The 14,395-nt window shown below is 40.0% G+C and overlaps 1 protein-coding gene across 6 annotated transcripts in view; it reads right to left on the bottom strand.

The window, feature by feature from the left end:
• The window catches only part of LOC124404876 (chondroitin sulfate N-acetylgalactosaminyltransferase 1), a 76,134-nt gene that overhangs the window by 17,749 nt on the left and 43,990 nt on the right, over nt 1-14,395 (bottom strand). For all 6 annotated transcript variants that reach the window (XM_046879360.1, XM_046879369.1, XM_046879351.1 and 3 more), the window contains 2 exons: nt 14,121-14,170; nt 4,813-4,961 (listed from right to left, as the gene is read on the bottom strand). In XM_046879360.1, coding sequence (XP_046735316.1) covers nt 4,813-4,961; nt 14,121-14,155 — 184 coding nt within the window. In that variant the 5' untranslated portion in view covers nt 14,156-14,170. The remainder of the gene's footprint in view (nt 1-4,812; nt 4,962-14,120; nt 14,171-14,395) is intronic.

The raw sequence follows: 14,395 nt of genomic DNA, 5'->3' as shown, positions 1-14,395 counted from the left end.
ACTCAATTTCTCATTTTCGGGGTGATTACATAGTAACTTCCTTTTTTCTTTGAAAACAGAGAAATGGAAAGTTAAAAATTATCACACATTTGAACATAATTATTACAAATGGCTTTTGGGTATTGGAGCAGCGTAGAATAAACGATCCGAAAATCAATCCTCTACGATTTCAAAGCGTCCACCCTTTCCAAGTTTCAATTTCAGCTTCACTCAAGCTCAACGTAAAAACAGGATTGAAACAAATGCGGTTTTGATTCGAAGCGCAAATCGCTCTTGAATCTCGAATCGCATGGTGCGCGCAAAAAGCGAATGTATTCCCGTCCGGAAAAGAATAGTATTATTTTGACACCCTGTGGTCTACGGCTGGAAGTGTGTTTCCAGAGCTTACAGAGGCGACGTGTCTTACGTATATCATGCAGCAGGTACAGCTCATGAATCTCAAATACCTACCCCCGGCGGTACAGAAGCCGCAAGCAAGCCCCAAGACTTCCTGTTTCCTCCTTTTTCTTTCGCCGTGCACTTTTAACGATCGAAAAAAGTGCAAAGGGATCGAAACGAAAGGGATGAAACCGCAGGACGGAATTCCAGGATCCTCAAATCCCGCGACGTCGTCTGTCGCAGGTTCCCGAATCTATAGCGGATTCTTGACTGGTCGGAATCGCAATTTGAAATCGCAATCGAAGTCAGCAATAGGCTGGTTACGACGTAATTTGGCACTTGTGAAAGGCGGGAATGACACGGCGTCAAACACTTACAACGCGGCTCGACACTCGAATTAAGGAGAAACTTAAGGCCGGAAAGCCGACGCACCGCGGTTGGCTGCCTGGCAAATTTGCCCATGCATATTCAGCAAAATTATTCGCATTCAAGTTTAACGTTGAAGCACTTTGCGGACGGAGGTTCAGCAGCAGTCGCGAAGCGACGCGGGAGAGGGACGCGGGTTTCTATTATCACCGCACGTCTAGAAATTTGTCACAGGTTACATTATACCCGCCTGACACACATAATTCGCGTGTGTAATAACAAACACGTCGAGACTTAAGAGCGCGATGTTTCTGCGGTTCGTTAATGGGGGCTTTTCTCTGGGCGAGAAAATTCACGCGTGAATTATAATCGTCGCGGTTTTTGATCTGGCCAAAATCTCGCACCCTCGTAGGTCGAGGTTCAAGGTGGCGTTGAAATTCCGAGTTTTAATCGCTCCGAAAGCGCCTACTTGCGAATTATTTGGTGGTGAAACTTGAAGTAAAGAAATCAAACTTTGAAGAAACAAGAAAGTTTCGAGTAGTCGGAAAACTGACGAGCTCAAGGTTCCGAAATGCAGGATTCCGAAAATTCAAGTTTCGGTAGAACAAAATTCCGAAAAGTAAGGAATCAACGGAGTAAAATTCCAAAAATTTAATTTTACTCACACAGCGTAGTTCACTCAATGAGTGGGTGTAAAAATTAGAAAAACCTAAAATCGGAATTACCAGAATTCCAAACGTAAAAATTCACCAAGCCAGAAATTTAAAGAACTGAAAATCTTCGATCATTCGAAATTCCGATCTTTCAGATTCTTAAATTCTCTCATTCTCGCACTTTCGGAACTTTAAGGGTTGCGTTTCGGGCCATTCGAAACTTAACTGTTTCGTTAAAGTTTGATTTCTTCACTTCAAGTTTCGCCCGAAAAAAATACGGAATTTGGCAGTTTTGGAATTCGTCAAATTCGTAATTTCAACCCCATCCCCAAGCGTGCAGCTCAATATTCGCCATTTTCGTACAGCTATTCAGGCAAAACGTTGCGCTTATAAATATGTACAGGGGTGGTTTTCACTGCAGCGCGATTCAACGGCACTGCGCTAACCGGACAAGATAAATTGTTGCGGATTAGGAGCATATTATTTAACCTCGGGTTAATTAATGTCCTATGCTGCTGCTGCAGCAGCGAGGGCGAGAGAATGCAGAGATAGAAACTCGTACAGATATTATACATATATATATATAAATATATATATGCAGCTATACGTACAACGCCAAGTTGAATCTCCCATCTCTTTTGATAATTAATAATTCACCCTTGCAAAGAGTTTCCGTTTGAATCGCGAGTGATTCGCATAATTTCGTTTCGCGTGTACGTTACAGCGGGCCGAATATGTTCTCTCATTTCGAAATGCGTCATCTGTTATTGAAATGTCGTCAATTAATTTACCCTAAGTGGTGAGTGAATATATTGCATATATATATGCAGCCTTCGTGCTTATTTACGCAGCCTGAAAGCTCCCCTTTTCATTTCAAGAGTCTTGCTCTACCATATATTCACAATTTATTATTCATACAGCGTATATCATCGTTTATTGTAACCGTACTAGCAGTTTGTGGAATCATCGATCTTCTCCGAAAAAGGAACATCGCGTGTAAATAATACACAAACGTCTCGCATTCGTATATATTTAGACACGAAGAAGACGCAACGAACCTGACATCAGAATTCTCCCTCACTGCCAATTTCAATTGCAAAATTGATCTCCTCGCAACACGGATGAGACGTTCGAATGCTGCGCCCAAAAATCCATCCACTACTAATTACAACCGTGACATTTGAACGTCAGTAAAAAATTTCATCCTGAATAAGAAAAAAGCCAAGAATCTTAGCGAAATTTCATTAACATTTTTCGTTCACTGATACTAACTTTGATCCGAATTACAATTGAGACACTCACTTCTTCTTGCTTCTTACGCATTAGTTCGTGCGTATAATTTGCATCCCATATTACGAACCAACATGAATTTCTGAAAAACTATCGCGACGAAGTAATTTGTCAATTTTCATTCCGTCTTATTCGCGACAACAAGCGCCTTAATTACTTTCCCTAATTAATGGTCTCGCTTCAGCGATCCTCCACCGTCTTCCCAGTCTCTTCGCCACTTCACCCTCTTCTCCGACTAGATATGTATACGTGTACCTTCCATTTCGCTACTTTAAAGTAACGCTTACTTAAGTACGGGGCTGCCGGCTCCCCCCCTTTCCTCCCTCTCCTCCCTTCTTCACCTTCTATCTCTCACTTTCGCGTACAGGACACGCGTGTAAGCAGGAACACGGACACGCGTGTACATTTACATTTACACAGCGATTACTTGCCGGTGTTTTTGTTTGGTAAAAAGTTCTTTGTCCCTGGTGGCGTTAAGTTATTACCTACCCTTGCACCCACGGGCACCGCTTACTCGAGTTATTCCATTTGAAACAATGGAGACAATGACGGGCATTGTCTCGGTTTTAGAATTTTGAACCCCCGTGGAAAGACGCGTTTCGGCGCGTTACTTCGCCTTGTTTTTGGGTAAAACGGAAAAACTCATCCCCGGCCCCTGAAGCGGAATCTTTAACACTCGCGGAAAAGTTTATACAAATAAAAGGAAATTTCTTAAAACCTAATAAATTTTTCCACCGCCTCGAACGTAGGTATTCCTTCTTCATTTTGGCACAAAGGAAACGTCGTTTTTCTTTCGTTTCAGAACGCGAATTCACTTGGATTAAAAATATATTTCTTCAAATCAACTTACTTTTCTAACGAAATACATTTTACTGCGAAGAAAAAATTTCTAATTCTTAATGTCACGTAGTGGAGTGAAAAAAAAATTGAATTTTAAAGAATATATCTCGTTACAATGCATAACGAATAGTTTTCTTCTCCGAATGAATTCACTTTCGTCTAACGAAAAATCGTCAATCGGTGATCACGGCTGGACCAAGACGCTTCCTTTTACAGGAATGGCGCCAGTCTTCGTTGCCAGAAACCGTTCGACGCGAATTGGAGACGATAGAGAGTCGTCTTGGAGTCTCGGCAAGCACCAATTAAATCGAGTCGTAATCGCCGTGCCGTTTTCGCTGACGAAGTGGATTATGCCGTTTTCCCGAAAGCCACGAAATCTTATCGTATTTTCAAATTCCGAGTAAGGATATGCTATCGTTCGTCAACAATAATATAATGAAATGCGGGAATATGATTAAAACGACCTTACATCCGCAGCTCAGATTATTCTCTATCTCATCCGTGTACCAGCTGAAATTGCAAATTTATTCCAACCCCGTATAAGTTCGCGATATCATCGGACATCACAATCGCAAAAATAAAGAATTGAGCCGAGTCCTCGAGCGTTAAATTCTTCGTAAAAAACTGGCAGTTCAGGATCGTATTTTAAAGGAAAAAAAAAAAAAAAAAAAACACTTACAAGTAGAGTAAAAATTCAGGTATTCTAAAGGTACAAAACAGTCATCTTTGGTTCAACGTTTCGATACGTTAACTCTACAAACTTCAGCCTCGTGAAAATTGTGAAACTGAGTCTGATGTATTCCAATTCCAAATTCAAATTTCACCCGCGACTAATTCCGTGTCACATTTGACACAGAGAATCCTGTGTTACGGTTTCCTCGGTATATTTACGCAGGATTTTGGGTGGAAATGTTATATGTACGTACAGAAAGGTAATGGGTAATAGTCTGCGGTGCGGACCCATCTCAGGGCGGGTCGAGGATCTTGACGAGCCCGGGTACCAGGGTCGCCGTTTTCCAGGCAGTAGAGAGTAAGACTCGTAAATCGCGACACTCGACGTCGAGAATTGTACCCCGAGTAACGTTCAATTTATACGCGATTATTGTGCTCTTACATATACATAAGTGGCAGCACCTTGCAATTACGCTTTCAAGAGCTGTTTATTTTGGTATAAGAAAACGAGAAAAAGAACAAAAAAAGATTTGGGTAAGAATTTTTATTTTCTTAAGAAATTGCAGCTCCGTTTCACCGCGTTCGCAACAGAATTTTAGGGTTCATTACTCACCGGCAGTGTCGATTAAATCACTCTCCAAATTGTTGAAACCGCATCTGCTCAGGAAAAGGAGCGACAGCAACGACAGGGAACAGACGAGGACCAGCAGACGCGACAGAAGTCGCACACCCAGAACGCGAAGCATCATGTCCCGACGTCGCCTGAAATGAAGATTGAATTTTAGTTTGAGAAAATCGTTGTGAATTGGTTAAAAACAGTGTAAATTTTAGATGACTTCATTTGCTCGGTGATGAAGATTTTCTAAAAAATTATCTAGTTATTATCATTTCCTTCGATGAAAGATAGAGAGAATAATTCTAGACGTAATTGTCTTCTGATACTCGAAAATTCTTTTTTTCTTTTGTCTTCTTTCGTTCTCTGCAGTTTAATTATATTCTTCTAATTCGGCGAGATATGCGAAAACGAGCCGCGGCCGAGTTCTTTTGAAATATTTTCGGCACCGCAGCTGTGCGAGGTCCTTGAAATACGTTTGAAGGATCGTAAATACCCTGCTTCGTTCAGGCGATAACTCTTGAAGACGGTTTCGTTTGACTTTGTAGCTCGATGACCATGCCTTTAGATTTTCTCGGGAGCCTCGTTAGTCCTCGCGGACTCGTTGCTTTAATAATCCCGAATTATCCAATGTTCATGCGGGCTTGAAATATGACAGAGTCAAAGGAGAAAAACGTGCCCCCGAAGTTCGTTCGAAGTGGAGAAAAAATTTATTAGAGAAGATAAGAGACGAAAAGGGAAAATGAATAAAAAATACGAACCGACGGAAACTCGAGTTCCCCTCATTTCAACTCGTCAAGACTTATCTCGTTATTCTCCGCATTTCCTCTTCTACTTGTTATTTCGCATAACAAGTTACACGTGTAGCAGAAATTATTCATTTTCAATGAGCGAACGAATCGCTCGTCATTTTTATTCTCACATTTATATATCGGATAATTTTTCGCGAACGATTACATTATCATAGCTAATTTGAGAAAGGACTGGAATTTTTTTTTCTTGCCCCTTCTGTGATTTGAAATATGAGAAGCTGCATAAATGTCTGATATTCAGAAAATCTCACTAATAAGTAATCAAACAATATTTCGAAGTACTTAGTGAAAAAAGCTGAACAAGTGATTATACCGAATAGCGATGATGTTCTTCCCCATAATTTACTTTCAAGTATCCAATTAGAATAAAAAATGAGGAAATGCTTGAGAAGCTTGTTTCGAGGGATGAGCAATAAAGACGGGAAAATGTCTGAAGACAATGGTGAAAGCTCCCGATAAACACCACGTAGGCTGAAGTATTCCACCCGCGTAGTAAATTAGCCGAAGGTAAGCAGGCATGGAGGCAGGCAGAGCGAACGCTTTAAATCCTATTATGAAAGTAATCGTCGTTGGGGGCGCGTAGAATGGGGTGGAAAACGCGTAACTTTCGGCGATAACAATCTTGTTCGAAAACAAGGTGGGCTTGAGCTGCAGCCCTAGCCGGGGGAGAAAATCGAGCTTGCGGATCTTGGCGAGGCGCGAAGGGGCGGGAGGGTCGCCGATGCTGGCATATTGATCTAAGGGTTTGATTAGCATTTTCTCGGTACACCAAACGGCGCGAAACGTTCCGGGAATTCAAAAAGCTTCGCTGAATTTTCACCCGTATACCCACAATAAGTGTGAGAAAACTTCTGGGCTTTGATCGCCGCGAGTTGAGCGAAAATCGTCTGAGGAAAAGCGGAGGCGGAATACTGTGCAGCAGAGATCAAAAGAAATTTCCAACGATGAATAAAGTCTCTTCATGCATCTCGGCAGGCTTTATTTTTCGGGGGTAAAAAGTCTTTTCGAATTACTTCTCGGCCAAATTTTATTCCTCTGAATCGATAGCCTTGGGACTTGTTGTAACGTTTCATGAACGTTTGGATATTCATGTAATATGAATGAATGAAAAATAATGCACAAAATTGTTTACAATAAAGATTGAGGGTGACGTTTCAATTCAAGATTGTAATTACGGTGACGACTACACTTCCGTGAATTGAATTTTGATATGACTTTGGATTACTCTTGATTCGAGAAAATTGATGATAATGATTTCACTGTGTTTGATGGAATTACGATTATGATTACGCGCGTTTGGTAAAGTTCAACAATTACGTAAAATTGCGTTGAGTAGGACGAGTCTTGTTGAAATTGGGTTGGGTCAGGAGTTGGTTAGTATCGCGTTTAAAACGCTGATTGATTAGCTTAATTATTATAATTTGTTATTACGATTATTCACGATAACCATCGTCGAGATTTTATTAGTGGATTATTGCCTGATCAGGATTTAATCCGTAAATACACTTAACACGATTTGACTTTGTAGAAATGTCAAACGTCAATTCTATTTCTCTATCTCTCTCTCTCACTCTTCTTCTTTTTCTCAATATATTTACCTTGAGAATTATACATTGTCACAGTGTATAAACAATACACCTTTATTTACACGTGAACAAGAAAATAGCAGTGATTTTGCTTTTGTCTTATTTGTACCTCAGGGTGAACGGGCTTCGACTCGTTTGCCGGAAATGTGAAGAGAGAGATAGAGAGAAAAGGAGAATGAAAGACAGAAAAACAGGGGGTGGTGGGGTGGGGGTGGGATGGAACAACGCACTTGTATTTACGAGACATTTTCTTGCGTTAATAATTCACCCCCTAGCTGCCTCTGAATGTACCTATTAATTTAATAACCACGTCGGATTGGATATTCGTCCATTTTTCTCCTCCTACGCAGAGTTTAATGTCAAATGACGAGCGAATGGTCGGTATTTTTCGAAGCTGACAATGAGAGAAGAAAACGAGAATTTTCTCAGAAAACAAAACTGTAAGAGAGAGGTGTAAAAACCGGAGAGGAATCTCTTCTTCGTAAAGAATTTCAAGAGCAATTGACACCGGCACGGACTGGAAAAAAAAAGAGGAGAAAAGGACAGGCGGAAAATAAGCCAGAAATAGGGAGCGAGAGAGAGATAGAGAGGACGAGAGAGGGAGAGAGATAGAGAGAGAAAGGTGACGCGCGATATATACTGGACGTTGCTGCAGTAAGCCCCTGGGAAATCCCTGCAGATAAATTGCAAGGTATATGGTTCCGCGAGATTGATAACGTCCAGGGGTAACAAAAACCTATAGATTATAGGTTATTGTAGCTGCACCCTACGGTTCGAAATGTAATTCGCGACTTGATTACCGTGGATGCAGATTCGACGAGTTCGCTCTCGAACCCAGCGAAGTTTTACTGTGAATTGGGTATTTGAATTGAAAAGAGAAATTTAATTTTCTCATATTTGTACAAATGAGGAAATTTTTTTTTTTTTTTTTCTCTCTTTTACTCTATATTTTTTACAAAAGAATACAATTGCAAGTATTACAAGGAAATGAATTACACTGATTTTGTCATATTATGTTACTTGGAAAATGTTAATGACTTGGAAATGGCTGAAAATATCTAAATAATAAATATTCTACGACGATATTTCATTTTAGTTGGAAAAGACTACTTTCTACAAAGTGATTGAAGCACTTTTTTTCTTGTCAAGTTGGCTTCGTGAAATATTTTATCTTAGAAAAGTCCTGAGGGTTATCAATTATGATCGACCAGTTGGAGAATTGAATTGAATACTTTTGAAAAAAATGTCAGTCATCGTCGAATGAAATTGACTAAATTATCTAGTAGATTTTTAACTATTGTAAAATGATTTGAAGCGAAGTATTTTCTATTCTTAGATCTTCAAAGCGGCATCCGTAGCTCGCCAATGTAGCAATTTCCTAATACTCCAAGTACATAGCAAACTCGTGATAAAATTTGCGAAAGATATCGATTTCGCGAACCGACGTCTTAGCAGTTCGGGGCGGCTGACGCAGGTGTAATGAAACTGGAAGAGCAGGGTCCACATTTCCGAAAGTGACCTCGTGCTGTGCAGCTGAATTAATTCAACCTGGCAAAGAGGCTCCTAGGAGTCGACGTGACCTCCCCAATTGGATTGAGAATCACGCTGACTTTGAGAATCCTCTCGCGTTCGTTTCGCAGTAAAACCTCCTGCAGGTATAAGATTCGCATTTCACGTGTACAGAGATGGTGTTTCCTCGTCTTGCGAAAAGGGATGTAAATTTAGAAAAAGGTATACGAGTCATTTCGCGACTGAGAATCAGTGGAAAAAATCTTGAATTTTGGAAATTCGCACCTCGTTCTAAAATTTTCTAACCATTTTCACCTGCGTTTCATTTGTTATAAATTTCCCGATTGATTGATCCTGAATTATATATATATATATATATATATATATATATATATATATATATATAACGTAAAGCAATCAGTTGTGCTGTAAGCTTTGAACTAGAACGGTGTACGAAAATGGCAATTATTCAGTCAAAAATTGCAATGGAATATTGCTTCACCGACGAATATTTCGCTCGAATTTCTTTTTCTTTCTGCTTTTATTCCGATTCGTTTTTTCGACAAGCATCGAGTTATATCGCGCTCAATTATTCCCCGCATCCGCACAGACGAATACGAGGTATCGGAGCGCGTTATTCGTGTTGCAGTCGATATATCGACGATAGGAGAAGGCTGAGCGTCAAACTTCGAAACACACGTAGATACGTGCGTTGAACAATAAATTTGCTATATATGTATATTGCGGCTCGAATAGTTCATCGCCGTTTCAGCTAATATAGGTACTCAATTATTGTTCACGAATAGCTGCAAAGTTCGCATCGCAATATCGTATCACAAGTTGTGTGTAAGCATTCCGTCGTAACCTTTGAATGAGAACAATTGTCCGCTGAAAACGTTGGCGAAGTTAAAAAAATCGATAGTAAGTACATACTAATCGTTGGGCGTTATGTAAATTTTTATCGGAGGGGAACTGCAGCTTCTCTCGGAAATCGTTCCTCTCGAATATCTCAGTCTGATTGTGAGACACTGCGTGTTGTAGAACAAGTCGATACAAAAGATAGAACGGAAGAGAGAAGCTTGAGAGAATTGAAGAATGTTAAAGAAGAAAGAAAAAAAAAAAAAAAAAGCTCCGTCGGAACGAACAGCTGCAAGCTGCACCCGGTACTTCGAGCATCTCCTGCAGCTGCAACTTTACTCTTGACCAAAGTACCTTTTCACCACAGCTCTTTATACTATATACATATATCCGATGCAATAAAGCTCGGAGAGTCAGAAAATGATTCTGGAACGCGTTATTTATACGATTCGTAGAAAGAAAACGATGTAAGAAAAAAAAAAAAAAAAAAAAAATCAAATTAAAAAAAGTCCCTCGTTTTTTTCCCCGAGGATTAAAAAATCTGGAAGCTGCTTATACAAACGTGCGCACTTGAGATCCTGCTTTTTCAACGACCTGAGTTTCTCAGCAGGTACCCGCCTTTCTGCCCCCAAGTGTCGACCCGCCGCCGCACGAACGAACGAAATATGAATAATGGAATTAAGTTGGTCCCGCTCTACACCAGGGTGAAAGTTAGAACGAGTTTTCGGCACGTACCAGACGCCATGACACTTTTAAAGTTGAACGTAGTTTTTGTTGTTTTTTTTTTTTCGTTTTTTGTTTTTTACATACAAGGAACATCGCACCCTCAACGAGATCCAGAAACGTATTATATATAGGAACGTATATATATATATGTATGTATGTACGTATAACATAGAGTCGCCATGCCAAGAACGGAGCGGAACTGAGAGCGTATAAACGCCGGAAGCCAGGATGTCACTTTCTTTTTAGTGACAACTGTCAACCCTACTCTAGGACTAAAGTTCTTTCCATTCCTTCCCTTCTGCATTCCGCTCTTGGCCGTTCCTAGTCTGCGTTCACTGCATATTTTACATTCCTGATTCGGGGTGTCACATGTAATTGAGGGTGAAAACTATCCCCGTTTCGATTTGGAAGAGGGTAGATGAAGAATAATTTCGTCCCTTATTTGATTTTTCGAAAAATGGAGGAAAAAATGAGCAGTTAAAACGTCACGATTCTTCTATTAATTGTCTGTATCTATCGAACTTGCAGACTTACAATTTTGCAACTTTTGATCTTCTGTTTGTATCTTTGGGAAAGTATGTGTGTGCGTGTGTGTGTGTTTTTTTCTTCTGGGGGTTATTTTGTGGATTAAATTGAATTGTATGTTCGAAACTCACGATTCTGAAGCAAAGTTCCCTTAGAAAGTTGTAACGATTTGTTCAATGGACGATTCTAAGCATAACACAACCTTGACTTTCATTTGTGGAATATGACGTCAAGCTGTGAGAAATCTGTGTAGACATGTCTGGCCATTCAAGCCGAGCGATAAGACGGAACTGACATGTACTGATAATTCTAGCGAGTACGACGAACTCTGATAACAATTCTCCTCGCCACACGCGACTCGCGTTAGGATTAAAGCGATTGCTGAACCGGAGTTGAAAGGTTGAAAGAATATTTTTGTTAAATGATATTTTACAATAACTTGAAAAAGATTGCTGAGAGATGAATGAACTCCACCGTCTGGTTGTGAATGAAAAATTATGATAATAGATAAAACCGTTCAAAAAATCTCCAACCATATTATTTCATCAAATTATGATTAATGCAAATGAAACGGTTTCATACCTTGAAATAAAAACGAATTTGAGCCAGCTTGAACTACGCGAGCAAGAATATCAAAAAGTTCAGGATCGGTTTTATAATTACAACGTTTGAGACTGATTTCAATATTTTATGGCTAATTTTTCTTCTCAAACAAAATCCGAACAAATTGTTCGACACGCATTCGAGTAACAGAAATGTTTGACGAACATCTGTTGTACCATCTACTTATACAAGCCTATTTTTATCTACTCTGAGTGTGATTATTTGCAGAAAAAATTCCAACCAATCTCTAGAAATTTCATCACCGAGATCAGACTTCCAAAATTTTTAATGGCGGCTCGGTTATAGTAGTCAAAAATGAAAAAAAAAATTGCTATATTTTCATGCAATATAGTATCCGAGGGCTTTACAAGCGTTGATCACGAATCTGAATTTGCAGTTCGAAATTCGAATTGGATATTATTTTTTTTTTCTCTATAAACTTGGAACCTGCAGTGTGACAACAAGAATGCCAGTCTAAAGCCGCTTGTTGATCGTCAAGTCGGTGTTTCTTTGACGAACTCTTCATTCAGATGAAACTCATTCATTCTCAACACAAGTGGAACGTGATACGTAGTTTACAACACTCCGTAATTTCCGAGTGATTAACGCGCAGCGAGAACGATGAACAATAACAAGAATAAGAACAAGGGTAGCTAGCAAAGCACAGGTGAAACCGTAGCGCAATTTGCCGTGTCTCAGAGAGACAATAGAGAGAGAAAGAGAGAGAGAGAGAGTGGTTAGTTTCCCACTTTCCGCATCTCACACAGAGACTTGCTTCTGAATTAAATTATTTCCGTAACAGCTGAGTGCTTTACGGATTTCGTACACAATAATTCTCTGTGACACCGCCACAAATTAACTAATACCAACCTTACTAAGGCATTTTGGCCTCTCTCCGCAGAGTTTGTACTCGACACTTTTCCCGACGATCAGTGAATCATCCCTTGAAGTGTGCAAAACCGATCGTCGTGTTCGAGGAGTAAAGAGCCTCGCATCGATCCTCGACCCGCGCAAAATTGCGTGCGTGCAGTGCGCTGTTGCGAAATATATGTATATACTTACATATATGTATATGCCGAAAAAATATAACGTGGCAGAGCGGCTCGCGTGTCCGAAGGAAATCTGACGCCCCACTATCTTTCTGTAATCAGAGTTTCAGAATCACCGTATTCTTGTTTTTTTTTCTCCTTTTTTCTTTTCCTTTTTATTTCTCTGCTACACCGAAATGGCTTGAATCCAGTTGTCAGCTTGCAAAGAACGCGCCGTGATCAAAGCACATGAAAATAGAATTGCTTGATCATTTGACAGTGTTTAGTTGCGATTTTCTGGAAATAAACTTATACACGTCAAAGTTGAAAAAGATTTTCGCACGTTCGAGGTTTGACGGATGAATTCTTTTTCAATTTTGTGTGAACAGAATTTTTTTTTCAAGTAGATTGTCAATCGAGATGGATTTCTATTGCAAAAAGTATATAGTCGTACCCCAATTATACGATTGCATGCAGGATCGAAATCTATAATTCATCATAACAACAGTGATTTTCATAAAAAACTTAAACTCATATTTATTTTCTCTGCAATTCTGAGATCATAGCAAATCACGAATTATCGTAGTACCCTACTTATCTTCAACTATTTTCATTACCACTGTGAAATTTTTTTTTGTAATTCTTCTGTAAATAATAATCGGGGGGAAAAAATGGTTGAATTTAAAAAATATGGCGAGCAAATATCACGATAAAATAAGATAATTTTTTTCAACCTGAAGTATTGTCATGATTACTCTTTTCTCGAATCAATTAACATTGCTTTGAATCCACGTACGACGGCCATAATTGATGAATTCAAGGAATGCCTTCCCCCTGCATGCATAAAAAAATATTCATTTCTCTATTTACTCGCAGTATTCCGTTTTCAGCGCTGCAAGCTCTGAACCCCTAAAGTTGAAAGAGCACGAAAATGACTCGTGAAGCTTTCACCGTTCGCTATAAATCTGATGATGCATCGGGGCAGTGGAAAGGCCATCGCGCGCAAGATCTTTCTTGACGTGTGTGCGAGGGGCGTGTAAGGTGAAAGGTAGCGTGTAGGTATAAACATGCTGCAGGGGTATGAATTTGCGGTCAACAACCGCGGGGTCGAGTGTCAAGAAAGGAAGTACGGAGGGTGAAAAAGGGTGACTGAAGGGCGCATATTTCTCTCTCTCTCTCTCTCTCTCTTTTTTTCTCTCTGGTCGATCCGCTTCAAGCCAACCCTGAGCATTGTCCCGCGTAATATCAAGCTCAGGGTTTTCGGTCTCATTACGATCGCTCAGCTCCTGCAGACTCGCTTCAGAAATTTCCTTTCGTCCCGTTCCGTTCCGGTCTTACGCGGCCCGAAATATCCTGTCGGGATAACTGTCCTGTCCATTTTCGGGAGCTTCCTGCAGTCCCTTGACCCTTTCCTCGAGGAAAACATCCTTGTCCACTCTGCCGACTAATCCATCTTTCAGTCGGATGTAAATCCGAATGAATCTGGGACTTCATACATCTTCTCGAAATTTTTTGCAAAGCCGTTTTTCACCTCTTGGAAATTTCGCGACTTACTCAAAGAAGCTTTCAAAGCGTGCTTGCAGGCTTGAAAAATTCTATATTCACTGACCTCTCGGGGTTAACAATTTTTTTATAACGACTGTGATATAATTATTACTCACTTTGCAGGGGAATCAGAAGTTGGGGATTTTGACATTAGGTCTCTTCGGATCTGTAACAAAAAAATAACGTCATTGATTACTGATCTGTTCACTGACTCATTGTCTGATTGCGAAACTTGAAATTGAAACGGATAAACTCATCACTAATTTCTGCCAACATTGATCGACAAATTGACTTCTTCTTCAAATTCTACACGTATGAACCAGCGCAGGTAAATACTGGAAGCTCTCTGCTTTTCCTCTGCATGTCATAAATTGTTTCGTGACGAAGTAGG

Source organism: Diprion similis, chromosome 1, assembly GCF_021155765.1.
Source record: "Diprion similis isolate iyDipSimi1 chromosome 1, iyDipSimi1.1, whole genome shotgun sequence".
NCBI lineage: Eukaryota > Metazoa > Arthropoda > Insecta > Hymenoptera > Diprionidae > Diprion > Diprion similis.
This window is presented reverse-complemented; position numbering and strand designations above follow the sequence as displayed.